This window comes from Seriola dumerili, unplaced genomic scaffold (genome assembly GCF_002260705.1).
Source record: "Seriola dumerili isolate Sdu_G_001 unplaced genomic scaffold, Sdu_1.0 BDQW01000533.1, whole genome shotgun sequence".
Lineage (NCBI taxonomy): Eukaryota > Metazoa > Chordata > Actinopteri > Carangiformes > Carangidae > Seriola > Seriola dumerili.
In genome coordinates this window covers 1,159,143-1,177,003 of record NW_019174788.1, presented here as the reverse complement: position 1 = coordinate 1,177,003, position 17,861 = coordinate 1,159,143, and the positions used below count along the sequence as shown (strand labels likewise).

Sequence of the window (17,861 nt, the reverse complement as noted above, 5' to 3'; positions counted from 1 at the left end):
TCACTAAACACCACTGTGCACCAAAGACACAGTAGCTGCTCCCTGTAGGAATAAGGTTACTACAGTGACTTTTCGCCAGGGATTATTGGGCTTCTATGACAGAATGATGTTATTACAGGGATACAGGGCACGGTTAGCCTCCTATATTTCTAATGCACGGCTTACTGAGCTCATTCATTCATTTAAAGACGGTGTTTTGACAGACGGCGAAGGCGGAAGGAAATATGAACCTCTGAACCACACGGAGCGGTCACACCCCCTTTCTCTCAACACCGCAGACTTCAGCCGACACACGCTAACACGCACACACACATATACACACACACTCACTTGACACAAGTTGGGCACAAGAGCACAGACAAACAGACAAGACCAGGGAGAAACTGTCTTTAACTAATTTCTGCAGATTTACGCCGCGGTGCCTGAATGTGACGCGACAGAACTGAACGACAACGCTGACCGGTAAGTGGCTTAGTGTTATTCATTTTCTCTTTATTCTTTGGGCAATAATTTGCGCGAAAGATTATATGTTTATGACATAATGGCAGCAGTATGGAAAATGAAGCTTACAGTCGGTTGTGTGGAAGTTACGCAGCTCAGTGGCTGATCCATGGCAAAATGTCACTGAAAATCCAGCGATATCCCGTTCCTGGTTATAAATGCCGACTGGAAAAATATCAGCATTTGGTCGGTAATTTGTTAGACCATACAGTATATAGGGGTATTTGGTCTTCTGAGGGAGCCATTGTTCTGAATGCTTCTCTGATGTTAAATGTTAGATTACTTATTTTTCTGAACTTGATTTATACATCATTATAGAAACAGCGGGATGCAGTGTCCATCCCATCCAGAACATGACCCACTGCCTCTGATATGCTTTCATTTTAAGTCCAATGATGTCATTTGAACAGCTGTAGTGAAAATATCTGTGAAGTAAGGGTTGAATAATTTGCTGGATGCTCAGCAGCCTTATGCAGATAGGCTACTATTTTACAATATTTATATCTTGAATGTGATTTAATAGATCACCGGACCACCTGAGGACTCTAGAGGAACCTCAGTAAAATGAGATGTTTAATTTTACCAGTAGTAGGACTGTTGTTTTTAGTGGTTGGCCCCATGACAAGATTGCAGGTTTGACTAAATTGTCCCTCCATCTACAGTAAACAGCTACAATTAAGCCCAACAAGTTACACACAGCAATAAGAAGCGTCTCTTAGTCATGAGTTTCCTGTACATGCTCATATAACTTGCTTTTGTGGTTCAATGTGAATCTATTTCTGGGATGCAGTGATGCAAAAAATAAAGAAAAAAAGAAAAAAATTGCAATTTCCTGCTAGGCTACATGGATCCTGGTTGAGGTTGATCCTCTTTAACAAACACCAGCTGCACATAAAGTGCACACACAATGAAAAGGTGTGCCCAAGTTTAAATATGCTGGCACGTACTGAAGTGGCAGTACAACACATTCACTTCTGTTCTGACTGTCTGTGCCACTTTCTTTGTGAGGATATAGAGACGACCACTTAATCAACTCTCCATGTGTATGTGTCATAGGCTGCTGTCGGTGGAGATCACATTTGTGCAAGTTCTTCATAGGCAAAATATATGAATATGGTGCTGCCTGCGTGCAACTTTATTGGCACCATCTGGGTGTGGAACTCCTCAGTCAGTGAAACAAACTGGTGCCGCCACATCAGAAATGAAATTACTCTGGTTATACAACATGCCACTCTCTGCCACGCCAACTTTGTCTCCACCTTTATGCTTACGAGATGGGCACAGGGAAACACAAAATCAATTGTAATCATTTTGAAAATAAACAACTATAACTCATCATTTGCCAGGCTGTTACCAACTGACCAAAATAGAGAGGACCTTTAACTGCTGAGTTCCCCCCCTTGTGTTCCACAAATGTGGTGATGACAGACAGATGAGAGGCATGTCGGTGTGAGGATGCCTCAGTGTCACTCTGCCATATGCCATTTTCCAGGCAGAAGTAGCCTCATGTGCGTCGGGGGAAAACCATACAGTTTTTAAGTTGCCAACTGTTTGTGTAATACATTTTCAACTGGAACTAAATGATTAAAAGCCGCACAGGTCCTTCCAAACAAAACAGACTACCCAGTTGAGAATAGAGTGATACTGAACTGCCGTAGCTGGCAGAAAGTTAGGTGCTACTGGGATCATGTTTTCATTAAACTTGCAGCCAAGTTCAATGCCAAGCTGAAAGGTGTTCATCTGTCATTGTAGATGATTAGCAAAGAATAATGTTGCATGAAATCTCATGCGTGAGGTCATCTGTTTGTCTAACAGTCTACAGTAGCTCCCTCAAGACAAACAAGCCAGCTAATACTCATTCATACATAGCTGAGTGAAGCAGGCTAGTCAGAAGAAGATTTATTGTTTCATTAAACAACCAAAAAGGAGGAAGCTGCAAAGTTTATCTCGTCTGAAACAGCGCTGCCAGTGGGTTCGCTATCCATTAACCGACCCAGCATGCAAAAGTGTCTCGCTTACATGTCAATAACCAAAGATTGTGCCAATGACAGTTGCTTTGGCTTTTCTGAAATAGCGGGCTTGGAGTCTCAGGGGCACATATAGATAGCAAATGTGATTCCAGCTGCCACTGTGGCATCCCAGCCTTAATGATGGGGTGGTTGATTGAGTGGACCGTTTCTTCTCCTATGCTTTGAGCCATGTATCAAGTTGCTGGACCATTGTTGATCAGAGCTACTTTTGCTGTTACATGAAGTAAGCAGCTGATGAGGATTATACAGCTGTCGCTCCCTCCTCCAAGGGGACTCTTTATCATGTGCATATCCACAGTACTGAACTTCTATCAAATGTGAGAACCACGATCAGCTGAATTCTGTTTTAGCATTTAAAAACTATCTATTCACTCCCCTGTGTTACTTCAGTTATGTGTTCAAGACCTGTTTTTCTAGTTTTGAATGTTGTTAATGTTTTGGTTTTTTTTTTTGTTTGTTTGTTTTAAATGAGGTGAAAAAGGTTGTCCATTCAGATACCAGCTAATATACTGTGATGATTCTGTTTGTCCCAAAATCTTACAACAGATGATCCAAGCACGAGATAATCAATAACAGGGTGACCTGGGAGTGAAGCCCAGAAGGGTCAAGTTAGACTTTAAACTAGGAAAAATTTTGTTTTGTCTTGCTACTGTGCAGCTATTCGTGCCTGCACCATAAAGTGGAGGATTTAGCACAGAGTTGACAAGTGCAATGGCATGGCATTTCAGTGGTTGACACATACCTTGATGATGGCAATGGACAAAGTGTTTTTTTTTGCTCTCGGTTTAGTCATATTTAATTAAATATAAATAAATACATAAAAAGTCCCACAAAAGTATAGAAAGACGTGTGTTTGCATTTGTGTGCCCATGTCATTAACTGTTCTGGTGTGCTGAAATCTAGTAGCAAGTGATTAAAGACCGAGCTTGCCACAGCCTTTTTGAGAGAGGCTGAAATCTCAGTGATTAGGCTGCCGACCACACAGTGTGGAGGAGCAGCAGCTGCAGCTGGTTATCAATGGAAACAGATCCCACTGTTCAATTCTGCCCACTAGTTTTCATACTGAGTACAGGAGACAAAGACAATGCTTGGGATCCTTATACACATGCACAGACATAAGGTTGTTTGAGTTAATAAAGCAGGCATAATGCAATAGTTTCAACAGCTAGGGAACCATAGCTGTGTGTAGCCGTTTTGTATACAGTTTCTGATGACACCCATTCAGAAGTTTCGGGAAAACTATTTTCAGCCATGTGAAAATGTCTGAAACGCAGATGTGCTGGTTTTCAACATTTTTATACAGCTATTATAACTAACTCAGAACAATTCACTACAGTTGGATTTCGCCCCTGGAATTGCCTTCAAGGATAACTTCCTCTTGTATATAAAGCAAAATTAAGAAGACTGTCCCAATGTATTTGCTTTACATGTGCTACCACATGCTGGAAAGGGGCACATCTGAATGCCATACTTTTCAATGTGCACAGTAAGCTAAATTGACGGTTTGTTGAGGCTGGACCTTCAGGAAATTATTATCTGAAAGCCAAAAACAACAAGCTGCCAGGAATGAGGAGAGTGCGAAGTTCACCGAGCACGAAGAGGAAGGGGGGGGGGGATCCATTTCAATACTCTCCAAAATAGTAGCAAGGATACACACAAGGACCACCATGTGATAGCGTGCACTGGTTTTGAAATCCCCCGTCATGTGTAGTCGGCAATTTCCTCCTTCTAAAGTCTCTGAAGATGACTCTCATAATGAAAGATCAATTATTTGATCCCTGGCATTTACTGTTCTACGAGGACCATATGTCACAGATAATGCCGTGTGGGCCTTGGGAAGAATTAGATGCTCCTACTATAGAGTTGTATTAATAATTTTGAGAGTGTACAAGTGAAACCCTGGAGGAGTTGAGCGGAAACATCCTTTGAAGTTATAATCATATCTGAGACCTGTGAGCACTGAGCATGAAGTTAAAAGTGCAGCATCTCTGGTAGCATATTCACAGCGGATCTTTAACCACAAGCAAATATGGTGAGTTAGCTACAGAGGAAATTAACTACTTTCCCATTACCTGAGTGGACTGATGGTGAGCTGAAGTATTTAACTTTGGACCAGCTAGGTGCGAGTTTAACAGTAATTAGTACTTTTAATCTCAAATGAGAAAGCGGAAACAACAACTAAGCAAATACTAGACGAGACTGGTGTTAAATTTTCTGTAGAGACACATACGCACTACATTTGTTTACTAGCAGGACTGTATTCATCTATTTGACATATATATAGCATAAAATGATGGTGATGGAGAGACTTATGGTATATGTATAGGTGAGTCATTCAAAGAAATACAGTGATGCCGAGTTCAACTTAGAAAAACAATAGCACTGAACACTAAAGCTGTGTTGTCTATTTAGTGTGAAGGGAACAAGCATTTCTGTCACCATCATATTCTTTATGTTGATTTGCTGTATACCTTCTAGAACAGGTTTGGCATATCTTACTGATAAGCGTATCTTTGTGTTAAATATTTTATAGTTGGCTCGACAGTTAAGAAGTCAGATGACTGACATAAGACTGCCCTCTATGCAAATGATCGCTGACTAAATAAAACTGGTTCTGTTTGGATGCCCTACACTACTCCCAATTGCCTTCTTCCTTTTTCACAGCTGCTCCGTTTCTTCACTCAGCTTTTGCACCAACTGGGCTTTTGAAGCGCATCTCGGATGGCTAATCGGTGTTGGATATTTTATTTAACGGATTAACAGATCTCTGCTTTCTTTAAATTCATTTTTTCCAACTGTGCTAATTGCTCATTCAGCTGTTGGCGCAGATGGTTAATACCCATTCTGTGCAGCTTGAAAAGGTGATTTAAAAAGGCCTTTATTTTTTATCCATTTGTTTTTTTTTTTTGTTTTTTTTTTACAATTTGTACTGTTTGGGTTCTTACATTTTCCAAATCCTAACTCGGACGTACAACTCTTTTGTGTGACAGTTTGAGGTGGGCTGGCTGCAGTGATGTCCAGATCAACAAAATCAGCCTCAAGGTCTCGGAGCCGCTCAAGGTCCCGGTCAAGATCCCGCTCCACCTCGCGATCCAGAAGTCGCTCCAGGTCCCGGTCCAGGAGGCGTCGTTACAGGTAGAGTCCATTTTATGAACCATGCATTCTGTTTGACAAATCTCTTTGCTGTGTTGTGTCCTTGGGGATAAGAGCAACCTGGTTTTTCTTCAACCCTTATTTAGCTTTGTTATTGCTGTTCTGAGCCTTTGTCTAGAACAAACTGTGTTGCAGTATATATGAGCGTAGAATGCACTGACCCACCTAATTCCTGAAGCATGAATAACTGGAAACTAGCAGCAGGTGCAACAGACAAAATGCCGTCAGGTTAAGCAAGGACATCAACATTGATCATCCCATTTTTCCTGCATATTTCCCACTAATTCTATGTAGTAAATTTTAGCCCGTCCTTCAAGGATGGACTGTACAATGTGCTGTTAAGATGTGATGTGAAGTTATTATTTTTAGTAAGTATTTGCAAGTAATTTATTTTGACAGTGGGAGTATGTCAACAGGCAGCTCTGTGTTGTGTTATCAGCCTTTCCTGTTAGCTGCGTATCTGTTGATTGCCATCTGCAAGACTTTCTCTTGTCCTCGACTTCATGAGTTTAGTTCTCATATGAATGGACAAAAGCTGGTGTAGCGTATTAATGGATTTGGGTCTGACCCAAAGACTGGCTTCAGCTTCTGTGTCTAGAGGAGTTTGAGAAAGAGTTCAGCTGCTGGTTAGTGACTTAACTGAAGCTTGAGAGAATATTATTCAGTAATATTGTTTGCAATATATGGGAAAACATTTGTATATACTTCAACCTCAGTGGCATATGGAAATATTTTATCAAGTCTATCAAGGCAGTGTTTGGTGTTTTTTTGCTTTGCTTAAGCAAAAATGCCCTGGCTGTGGGGTGATCTGCTGGCTATGATGTGCGCTTGGAAGAAAAGGCCAAGCTTCACTCCGATGCCTCTGCTGTTTCTGGCAGAATGACTGTGGCATGGCAGTAAAATGGCAGGGCAGCTCATTTCCTGGCAGCGTCGCAGCTCACATTAAAATTAGCATAAAGAAGAGACATGGAAGGAATCTAATGGTTAACTCTTCCTGAACACAACGTGCACATGGGCTTGTGGAACTGTAAAACCATGAATGCACACATTTGCATAGGTTTTACAGAAATACCAACACCCAAGGAAAGAAACACACACACACACACACACACACGGAAATGATTTATCCCCCTACAACCTCCTGGGGAAAACATCCCCAACATGTTGACAGGACTGATAACTAAAACCGAGAAACAGTTCCAGTTTGGAGCTTAATCTTCACCATCTCTCACTGTCACCATCCCTTGCTTTTAACACCTCAGGGTTTAAATGGGACACAGTGTAGCGACTTTCCTTAGTGACTTATGTAAAATATAATAAGAGAAGCTATATTGTATCTTGCTGGAATATTACATAAATTAGTATTTTGGTCCAATAGATCTTTTTATAAAGCCTTACTACACTGGTTGAACAGCCCTTGTAACTGGCAAGCATAGAGTCAAAGGATTTGCGTAGATTTTTTTTTCCCCCCTCATATGGTCCATGTGACTCCCCGCTTCACCAGAGCTGGCCAGAGGAGCTGCAGTATCTGTAGCTCGCACTGTGAGTGTGCAGTGCTGCTCAGTGCGCTGCCTTCTTTAATCACTCTGTATTCCAATGAAAAAACACACTAGGTGAGTTATGTGCTTTTTCCGCCTTTTTACTATGGCTTTATAATGTGTTTGCATGTAGTGCTGCACTGCTTGGCTCTGTCAGTTTAGAAATATAGTGCTGCAGTATGTTGTCAGCTTGTTGTCAGTCATTAACATACTTAAGGAAATCTTCATTATATTAACATTTCAATGGGAAACTGACTGAGCAGTCACTTTTTCTTTATCGACAATTGTAGAAAAGTTGCTGAAGATGTAGTTTGTTGAAAAAAAAAAGTGATACAACATGTAGATTCATTATCTCTTAGAACGCAGTGGAAAGTTGTGACTGTCGTGTAGAAATGTGGTTATGTTTAAACATAAAAGTTTGGCTGAAAAGATTATTAATCTGAAGTAGAGAACATCCTGTATTGCGGTTATATTCGCAGGGCTGTGTTAAAGTGTTCAGGGTTGAGTAAAACACGAAGCATTATTATTTTCAAATGAGAAGCGCAGCAGAGCCACCATGTGGACTTGTCTGAACCTGCAGCCTGGCTCAGCTCCACGCTGTGAAATCTCAGCTTTTCTCCGCGCACCGCTCTTTGTGTGCTTCTCTCAACATGGAAGCCCACATGTTATATACTGACATGTTTTGGCAATTCAAACTGTTCTATATCAGCTATTTGCAGCTGCAGTTATGTCAGAATGTGTTTTATGGTTTTGTAATTCGTATGTATCCACCTTGCTTGTTACATGCGCAACATCTGTTTAAGAAAATCGAACAGACTGGTTTAAAGTGGTATTATACTGTTCAAGTGGTATTCATCATTGTTTGTTTGTCAACAAACAGTATTGTAAGATGTCATCGTTGTTGTTTTCCTACACCAAAGACTCATTATTTATTTATTTAATAAAGTCTGAGTTCCTGTAGTTTTCTGTCTGTTCAGCCATCATGTCATTCAGTGCACTACACTGTAACTAATATTCTCGTATTTATTTTAAGAACAGCAAAAATCAAAGCATTTATATACTGACCAGGTGGACCTGTTGTTGTGTGTGTCAGTGAGCTAAATGATCAGATGAAAACACTTAGCATGTGCCTAAAGGGAATTGTGTGTCTTGCTTACAACATTGAATAAAAGTAGATGCATATTACATTTAATGCCTTTTTTTTTTTTTTTTTTTGCTCACCAGAAAAATACACTTTGATATCAAAGTGTGTACACAGAGTGTGCCTGCATAAGTGTCTGTCTTTTGTTGAAACTGTATCAGAACTTAACTTCATTTTAGGCTGTGGTTTACAGTTTGTGGTAGTGTTGCATTACATAACATCTCTGGAGTTTTCTATTTTTGGGGCTAGAAACCAGAAAAACTCAGCATGTGTTACATCTGCCTCTTTCCAGAAAGGAGTTATGTGCTTTCTTTCTCTCCTCAACCTTTTCGTAGCTCTAGGTCTCGGTCACGGTCAAGATCTCATTCTCCGTCTTATAACCGGGAGAAGAAATATCCGAGAGGATACCACAACAACCGAGAGTTTCGGGGCTACCACCGCGGCTTCCGGAGACCATACAACTTCAGGGGCCGAGGTCGGGGCTACTTCCCACGTGGACGGTACCAGCGTGGTGGTGGGGGTGGCGGCGGCGGCGGCGGCGGCTATAACAATAACAACTTCCGCCCCAACTGGAAGAATTACAAGCAGTACCCTCAAAAGCAGCAACAACAACAACAGCAGCAGCAGCAGCAACAGCAGCATCAAAACCATCCGCGTGGACGATCGCACAACCTCCAGAAACGCTCAGGGAGCCCCCCTCAAAGTCACACTCAGCACTCTGACCGATCCTCCTCGCCATTATCTAGACACTCTCAGCATTCTTCCTCCTCCTCGCACTCGTCCTCTCCCAAATGCAGGCCGTCCTTGCTGCTGGCTAATCAGAACTCTAAAGATGTGACAGAGGAGCACTCGGCCTCAAAGGAGGTCCAAAAGGGAGGAGGGGGAGATGGGGATCCAGTAGAGCCTGTCGGGGTGTCGGCAGAAGATGCCAAAGACGGCACAGGCAGTGGGAAAACTGAGGGGAACTGGCAGGCCCTGACAGACTGCAACAGCAGTCCAAAGAGAACCAGTCCTCTGGTAAACTCTGGTCAGAGCAGCCAAACTACTAAACAGTCTGGTTCCTCCCCTAAAAGCACAAATGACATCGGCAATGGCGCCCCCTCCTGGCAGATGGTGTGTAGTTCATCCTCCATGAAAAAACCCTCACGTGAAGGTCTAAACCCAATGCTTTCCAGCTTTGACTTCTTCTCCAATGAGGAATACCTGGATGGAGATAAAACAGCAATCTCTATTGCCTTCAGAAAGTAAGGCTGATTTTACTTTTCTTCTCTCAAATTAATTCTGACATTGTTTTAGCAAACTATGCAAGCTTTATAGATATACACATACCATGTTATGAATCCTTGTTTGGTTGTTAAAATGCTTTCACATGCCTTTTTTTTTTAGATCACACAATAACTTGTGTCTTGTTGTTCCCATGGCAATCCAAGCTTTGGGTAGTCAAGTGTGGTTGTCACAGCAGACTAAAATAAAATTCAGAGATTTAGAGGGATTTTCAAAATATTTGATTTGTCAAACAGCATTGTTTTTCATTGAAATTCATTGAGGCTTTATGTCTTTATTTTCATAGATAGAAGACTTGTCTGACTGATTTCCCTGTTTTAATTTGTAAAGACCCTACCATTTGGTTTTCTGTAAATTTACATTATGCAGTTTCTCAAGTAGCATGTCCAGCTAGATGCAACTCTTTATCTGTTTGTTGTTGTTTAGGTTTCTCGAGGAGCAAAATAAAAAAGCTACATCTGCTTGGGAAAATGGCAAGAACACAGAGGCAAATGATGTGAATATGGAACAGGGGAAAGTAAATGGCAAAGCATCAGCAGCTAACGCTGATTCAGTGTCGAGGAAGTACAAAGACGACGCTGACAGTGAAGTGTCTCTGAACAGCTTTTTGAAAGCTTCTCCTTTTCTGGAAGAGGAAGAGGAGGAGGTGATCATCAAGCCTCATTCAAAGCCATGTCACAAAGACTGGCACAATGGGGATGACTCCTCTAAGCCAAAGAGCAAGGTCACTCACTCAGCCCGTGAACTGTTCGAAGAGTGTTTTGGCAAATGGCAGAATGCGGCCCATTCACAGATAGCTAACAGTGACCTCGACGCCATGGCAGAGGAGATATATCTCAGTCGGAAGCACGATAAAGCAGCAGCCATTGCCGCCGCCCTCGCCAAGAGGGAGTTAACAGGAAAATTTGAGGAACTCTCCCCAGACACGAGTTGTAAAGCCAGGAAGATGGCAAAATCTCCCTCTATCCCATCTCCCACACCACCACCAAGGAGGAACTCTGACAGAGAGATGTTTATGGTCAGGGGAGAGGACTCACCTCTCATGTCCACAAGAAAACAGGAAGCTAAATTTAATGTCAGAATGGATTTCCTTGGAGATAGCTTGATGAGGTGAGCACCAAACTATAGTTTCTTGTCCCATATGGGGTCTTTCCTCAGTGAGCCAGAGGTCAGACCTGTGCACCCTGCTGTAGACTTTGCAATAGTAGCTGCACTTCTGTTGTAAACTGATGATATACTGATTTCTTATGAAAAAGAAAAACAATGCATTTACTGCAAGGCTTTACCTGTGTTGTTCATATTGAGGAACAATATGTTTTGTTTTTAGCCTATTTTATATATATATATATTATATATATATATAAAGAAGAGGCAGAGACAAAAAAGCATGTCTTTTTTTTCATCATTTTCAGCTCTTCTGATATTTTAGCTGAGGAGCGACAGTTGTCTCAGGATCTTGTGCAGTCCTCAAAAAAGGATCAGCAGTTTCGCTCCATCTTTCAACATGTTCAACAGGCTGCTCAGTTACCCAGGAGTCCCTCTGAGCTGTTTGCTCAACATATTGTCACCATCGTTCACCACATTAAAGGTGAGTCCCCACTGTGTCTAAGACATGTCTTGACCCATTATTCCCAACACAGATTCATCTAAAATGACACAGGTTCTTCAGTGACGAAGGAAAGCATCCGTTTTTCAGAATTACACGCCATATTGTATTTACTTTGGCCATGGAGGTTACTCAGCATAGGCTCATCTTTAACTTTCAAATCAGTGACAAACTACATCACAATTAGGAAACTGTTAATGGACTCAATGAACATGAGGTATGTCTGTCTTGGTTAATCCAGTGAATGAAATACTTGACAAATCAGGGTACACTTCATGACATTGATGCAAAAATTGTATAAAAATACAATATTGCCATAAAACCATTGATTTGCAACATTAACCATAATGATCTAATAAATAAATAAATCTGGATTTACTACAGCCTTTATTTCTTATTGTTTACCCTGACAGCTCAGCACTTTCCATCTTCTGGCATGACTCTTAACGAGCGATTCACCATGTACCAAAGACGCGCTGCAGAGAAGGAAATGATGAAGCCAAGAAAAAGCCCAGAGATACACAGGTAGAGTCGCCTATTGAGTGACCCTCTCACCTTCAGTGTGCTGTGGCTTCACCTCCTCTTTTAACAGCTTTCAGGTATTCCTCTCACCTTTCCTACCTGAAAATCAACAGACTATCTTGGCTTATTTGTTCTCATGCTCGGTGGAGGTCAGTTTTATTTTCCCACCCGTTTTTCTTTTTCTTTTTTCTGTTTTGTGTTGTCCTCGCAGTTCAGTGTAGTCTCACAGTTTTGATGTTTTGGTAGCTTTGCTGTGGTGTGGTTCCCGTTACTATGTGCATTTAATTGTCTGTTTTAACTGTGTTTCTTTCCCACAGAAGAATTGATGTGTCAACGAGTGCTTTTAAGAAACACTCTCAACTTTTTGAGGCGATGAAAAGCTCAGAGGATGGCACTTACAAGGTGACTGAACATTTTGCAGTATGAAGTATGTTGGAAAAACAAACAACAGCAAACAAATGAGCAAGCCTGATGCCTTTAGACTGCACTCTCTTAAAGCCTGTGGCTTTCCTTGAAGGGAGATGCTCAAAGTCTAAGAAATGCACATGCGAAATAAGGCACTTTGACTTTGTTGTTTGTTATATCGCCTTCACCCATGGTGAATTGAGTGAGTTATACTGTTGGCACAAGCCTGACCAAGGCTAATGAATCAAATAAGGTCAGAAATGGAAGCCACTGTGCCAAAGCTGTTCAAAGGACTCTAAGCAATTGTCTTCGTAAGTATTCTTTAAAAAAATAAGGAACGGAAATAACCAACAGCAAGCACTACATGCACCTGTGCTCATATTTGACATGCTAAACTTTTTGACTAGACCGTCAGTTTTTTTATTGATGCGCATGGACATATATGGCCAACAATTTGTAAACATGAAGTGTAAACACTACTAAAAAAAGAAACAGTTAAATTGAGTAAACTCAAATTATTGAATGATCGTATCCTCCTTTTTCTTCACTGCTGCTAAAGATAGAGGTGGTTTTGCATGTACAGCCAAATACCCTATAGCGTGCATATACACCAACAGCATACCTCAAAGTTTTTAGATTGGTTTCCCACCATCCCAGCAACTTTTAGTGTCAGTTCATGGCATCAGTATGGTATGATAATCAACTGACAATGACTTTAAACTTGTTTGAAATAGAAAACACATCTCAGGGAGTATTCGGAGACTGTTTTGAATCCACTTGCAAACGCACCTTGTTGTTGGAAGTCATGTTAAATGTGGAAGACAAACGAGCAACGAATGACATTGGTGCCGTTTGTTGCTGTTGAGTAGTGGATTCTTCAAGTCTCAGATGCTGGCATGTCCCACTTCAATGCACCAGTGAGGGAGTTTTTAAAAACACACCCTTCTGATGGCTGACCATGCAGTAACATCACTTTGACACAAATAAAATAAAGCTGACTGTGATATGTTGCCCTTTTTCAAGAAAATTCCAAGACTTTGCAAGTTGATTTTCATACCATATTTAAGTAGCCACCTTGAAGAAATGAAGTCAGTCTACAAACATATGCTTTGGAGAATGGTTGAAATTAGGTAATCCCAAAAACATGCAAAACTACTGGTCTGGCCCTTTAAGTGCACTGGAAAATTTACTCCTGAATGACTTGGTTTTATTCATGCCAGCTGGCTGTTACCCGGGTTCGTCCCCTTTTTCCACTATTTAGTTTACAGACCAGCTTGGCTGAGAGCAGAATGATAGCATCTTCATGCTAATGCAAAGTCTGTCCACTACGTTGTGTTCTGTTTTGGTTTGCCCAGGACGGCGGGGAAAAAATAAAGGGTGACCCAATGGACCTTCGTTTGGATATTGAGCGCCGTAAAAAATATTCCACCCATGAAAGAGATTATAATCAGGATCGGGGAAGAGATACAGGGGATTCCCCAGATTCTAGTAGAGAGAGGTCTGCAGAAAAATCCTCCAAAAGCCACAAGAAATCAAAGTATGTCTAACCACCCTATACTACAAATATGCTTAATACTGTTGTTCATATACCCTGCACTATAAACAGCTGGGCATGAAGGATGTTTGCATGTACCATTTCTGCTTTAAGGAAAAATAAGAAGAAGCGCTCTCGCTCAAGTTCGTCCTCGTCTTCCTCATCCTCCAAGTCCCAACAAGAAGGAGATTTGCCCCAGGACAAGTCTGATTCCAAAGATGAAGGCTTTGATAGGGCAAGACTGGGTCAGAAGGAGTTACCAGGGCCTGAAAGAGGAAGGCCACGTGGAGGATTTGTAAGTTTAACAAACTTTGTTGGGTAGGTTGTGTTTTAAGGAGATATGATCCTCTTTAAGGAGCAAAGATTGGAGGAATAACTGCATCAAGTTATACTGTACACTTGACTTTTATGGATAGTTCTGTCAGTGATTTCTCTTCTATTCAGCTGCTTTTCTTTTCCTCTAATTAAAGCAAGTACGAATTCGTGGGAGGGGCTGGAACAGAGGCAACTATCAGGGAAACAGTTCACTTAGTAACCCCATGAACATGGCAGGACATCCAAAAAGTGAAGACTGGGACCCAGAGTACACTCCCAAGAGTAAACAATACTACTTGGTAGGGTCAATCTCTTGCCCTTTCATGCCTCTTATCTCTTTAAATTCACACACTTGGTTGAAACTTAGTCTAATCTAGCTCAGGTTATTGTACAGTTGTCTTGACACCCCCTCCTTCCTTTCCCCTTGCTTCCTCCCAGCACGACGACAGAGACGGGGAGGCAGAGTGCAAGTGGATGGACAATCGAGGGCGAGGGCGGGGAAGCTTCTCGCGTGGAAGGGCACGATTCATCATCCGCAAAGCCACCGGGGCCTCTAACACCAATAGCACCCGATGGGCCCATGACAAGTTCCAGGTCAATGGGGAGCAAGGTGGTGCACAGGCAGAGGAGGCAGAACAGGACCATAAAGTGGGAGAAACTTGAGCGTTGAAGCAGTCTGCTGAAAATCTTAATTGTTTTCTGTGTTGTTATGGGAACTGACTCAGTAATTTTTATCCATCACAATGGATCAATAAATGCAGATTAAAATGTTTTATGAGTCTATTGCTAGGAAAACTTTTAAGCTTTAATTTCACTTTGACTGGACACAACCAGTTACTACATCAGGATACAGCTTGTTACTAGTAGAAGCACTGTTTAAGGGTGAAATGCTGTGTCTCATGACAACTCACGAGTTTGTGTTACATGTTTCTTTGCTTTTTATAGTGAATTCTTCTGTTCAGCATTTTAGTAATATTTACACTTTTCTCACTTGGATTAATTAATAATTAATACTGAATTGCTCTTGTATTTTGAAGTAGCAAGACAAAATTACATTGTAGATCAAATCAGCTTGTGCCTTATACTTGTGAAAATGAAGAAATGTTTTCTGAATAGCCTACGAGGTGAATTATGGTACTGCTATATGCATTGAAATCTACCTTAATTCCCTAACTGTGTCTTGCCTGGAGTAAAATGACAGCAATAAATACACTGTAGTTCATGTTGACATAAAAAACACATCACTGTTTAGCCAATTCAGCACTCTACAAATGACCCTGATCTGACAATGGGACCAAACTGTACAGGGTCAAAGGTTACTTTCTGTAGTCTGTCATTGTACAACAGATCTATAACAATATCTGGCAGCGTAGGAGAATGTTATCAGGCTAACTACCTGAACATTTAACATGTTCATGGAACATTTTACTATCACAGATTTCTACTCTTCACAGTAGCTCTTTGCTTGATCTTGGATACCACTAATCAATGTATAATACTGATAGTGATTTTATTTTTTTTTCCTCCAGAGACATTCGTTGTAGTTTTTGTACCTGTTAGGCAGGATTATGACTTTATAATGTAAAAGGAGAATGTGTTCTTATTACAATAGATGTTTATGTGATTTTTGTTTGCAGATTGCAAGCTTTTCTCCAGCCAATGATGTTTAGCCAGTTCATGTAAATTGTGTGCAACCGTGTCAACATTTAACAGGTTCAAAACGAGCAGTTGTTTAGTGTATAGTCTGTAACAGAAGTACAGGGCAGTTTATATGACAAGGATTATGTCTAATCCTACAATAAGAATGTTCTCTCAGTGCCTGTGTTTTTTGTTGAAGTTTAGGATTAAATTTATTTCTGTTTGGCTAACTGTCAATACATCTGAATTACACAATATGTGCCTTGCTGTGGGTGCACTGGTCTTATTTGTACAACACAGGCCTACAGACTGAGATTCATGTTTAACTGTTTAAAGATTACCTGCTTAGGAAATAATGCTTTTTTTTAAAAAGTAGGTGTTGTTACTGGTTTTTTTTCTTAGAGATTGTAAATTAAAGAGACACTGATTTCTTTGATGCCCGCCTTGATGTGTCTTTCATTGCAATTTCTCTTACATATTAGAGCAATTAGTTTGAAATGACACTTCACAACAATCATTGCAGTTTTCTCCACTTAACATTTATGGAAAAGGTCACAAGAAGCAAGCAACTCAACCTGCATCAGTTCGCACAGTGAACTGCAGCACTGTGCACCCACTGAATAAACATCTTGAGAACCATATGATCAGTCTCCAACTGCTAATTTTAAATACCACTTAGCAGACTTATTTCCTCCCCAAAATAATGTAGCAAATGAAGGTAAACCTATTTACCTATTTAGGGTTACAGCTGATTTCTGTTGTGCTGTCCAACTTGGACAAAAAGGAAAAGTCAAGACCCTGTATGACCATGAATTTAAACACAGACCCCTGGGGGCCGCTGGTTCCTTCATCGTGCACATAAAGAATTGCAGCAGCTGCACAGCAGGTAACTACATATCTAGATTTTTGGATGACACTGCCATCCTGTGTTTAAGCGCCAATAATTCACAAATTAGCGTATGCTACCTGGAGATCCTAAAACATCATTGGTAAGTCTGAAGAGTGTTTACTCACCATATTACAACTTAGGTTGACTCATGTACACACAATAATAAGAAGTGTCAAATGTCTGCATGGAGCGACATTTCATGTGTGGGATTAGGGCATTCTGTAAAAATCACACAGTGCAGCTTCTCCTTTATCATTCTGTAGTTCAGATTTTGGGATTACAGTAACTCAGCCTTGTGTTTGGTCAGCACTCGATTAAAAAGGTGACCAAGATAACTTTTATACGTTTTATAAAGACGCCATGGAAATCATGAGCATCAAACTGAGACATTTCTGGATTCAAAAGTAAGGACTTCACATAAAACTTGTTCTCCTGTCCATCAAGACTTCAAGTAGCCAGTTTCCAATTGTGGAATGAAAATTTTTCTTTTCAGAATATATGATGGAGTGGCATTCTTCTTCTGTATCATACCATTTTATTGTACGTAATTTGTACATTTTAGCGTAGTTGACTTATTCTAAAATCAGCAGTTTGTATTAATACATAATTTCATAGATTCTTTAAATTCTCAAACACAAAAATTGTTCTTTTTGAAAACAAGACACTGAATGTCGTCCAAGACAAAACCTTTAGAGGACAAAATGGTCAATGTCCCAGGCTTCTTCACACTATTGACGACTTAACTGACATGACGTATTTGTCAACAGAGGAGATGAGGAAGTGCTTGAGTGGAGCTGGTCCTCATATCTGATGACCAAAATAATGTATTGTAACTTGAGCAAAGGGGAGGACAGAGAGAGGCTTAGCTACTACAACCACAACTTTTATATAACAATTAAGCATATTTTATTGGAAAATAAATTCATAAATTAATAAACACATGGTAAAGAAAAGTAGCAAAGTATAAAAAGAAACTTTTTTGAAATTTTTGTGAAATTCAGTCTTACTTATCTCACTTCTGCTTTCTATAAGCGGCCAACCACTTTGCCTTAACAGGCGCACAACAGCACAGTCAGACACTCAAACACACTCCTCCCAACAAACCCACATGAGGTATTGAAATTGAATTTATTTGTAATCTGCAGCTATTTTATCCCATAGTGACAACATATAGATGAGAGAGTGCAAAAGATGGAATAAAGTCTAATTGTTCTGCTTGTGAATGCTGACTTTTGTGTTATAACATTTCTTTTTGCTGCAGATGAACTATATTGTCATGCTCCACTGCAAGCTCCACTTATTATG

General features: G+C 40.6%; 1 protein-coding gene across 4 annotated transcripts; it reads left to right on the top strand.

The window, feature by feature from the left end:
• Window positions 1-331: 331 nt before the first annotated feature.
• Window positions 332-16,103, top strand: LOC111235763 (thyroid hormone receptor-associated protein 3-like). 4 transcript variants are annotated; one of them, XM_022764291.1, is made up of 11 exons: window positions 332-462; window positions 5,522-5,666; window positions 8,699-9,607; window positions 10,074-10,757; window positions 11,060-11,235; window positions 11,667-11,778; window positions 12,093-12,177; window positions 13,536-13,717; window positions 13,829-14,009; window positions 14,185-14,328; window positions 14,468-16,103. In XM_022764291.1, the coding sequence occupies exons 2-11, from the start codon at window positions 5,545-5,547 to the stop codon at window positions 14,690-14,692; spliced, it is 2,820 nt and encodes a 939-aa protein (XP_022620012.1). In that variant the 5' UTR covers window positions 332-462; window positions 5,522-5,544; the 3' UTR covers window positions 14,693-16,103. The 4 variants fall into 4 exon arrangements, with proteins under 4 accessions (XP_022620012.1, XP_022620015.1, XP_022620013.1 ...); XM_022764292.1 differs by lacking the exon at window positions 332-462 and adding an exon at window positions 5,206-5,392; XM_022764294.1 differs by lacking the exon at window positions 14,185-14,328.
• Window positions 16,104-17,861: the final 1,758 nt, after the last annotated feature.

What these genes read in the sequence shown, in the direction of transcription:
- LOC111235763 (XM_022764291.1), top strand. Translation starts at nt 5,545, where the DNA reads ATGTCCAGATCAACAAAATCAGCCTCAAGGTCTCGGAGCCGCTCAAGG. An exon ending in ATCTCTATTGCCTTCAGAAA is followed by an intron (nt 9,608 to 10,073) that starts GTAAGGCTGATT and finishes GTTGTTGTTTAG; the next exon opens with GTTTCTCGAGGAGCAAAATA. An exon ending in CTTGGAGATAGCTTGATGAG is followed by an intron (nt 10,758 to 11,059) that starts GTGAGCACCAAA and finishes CATCATTTTCAG; the next exon opens with CTCTTCTGATATTTTAGCTG.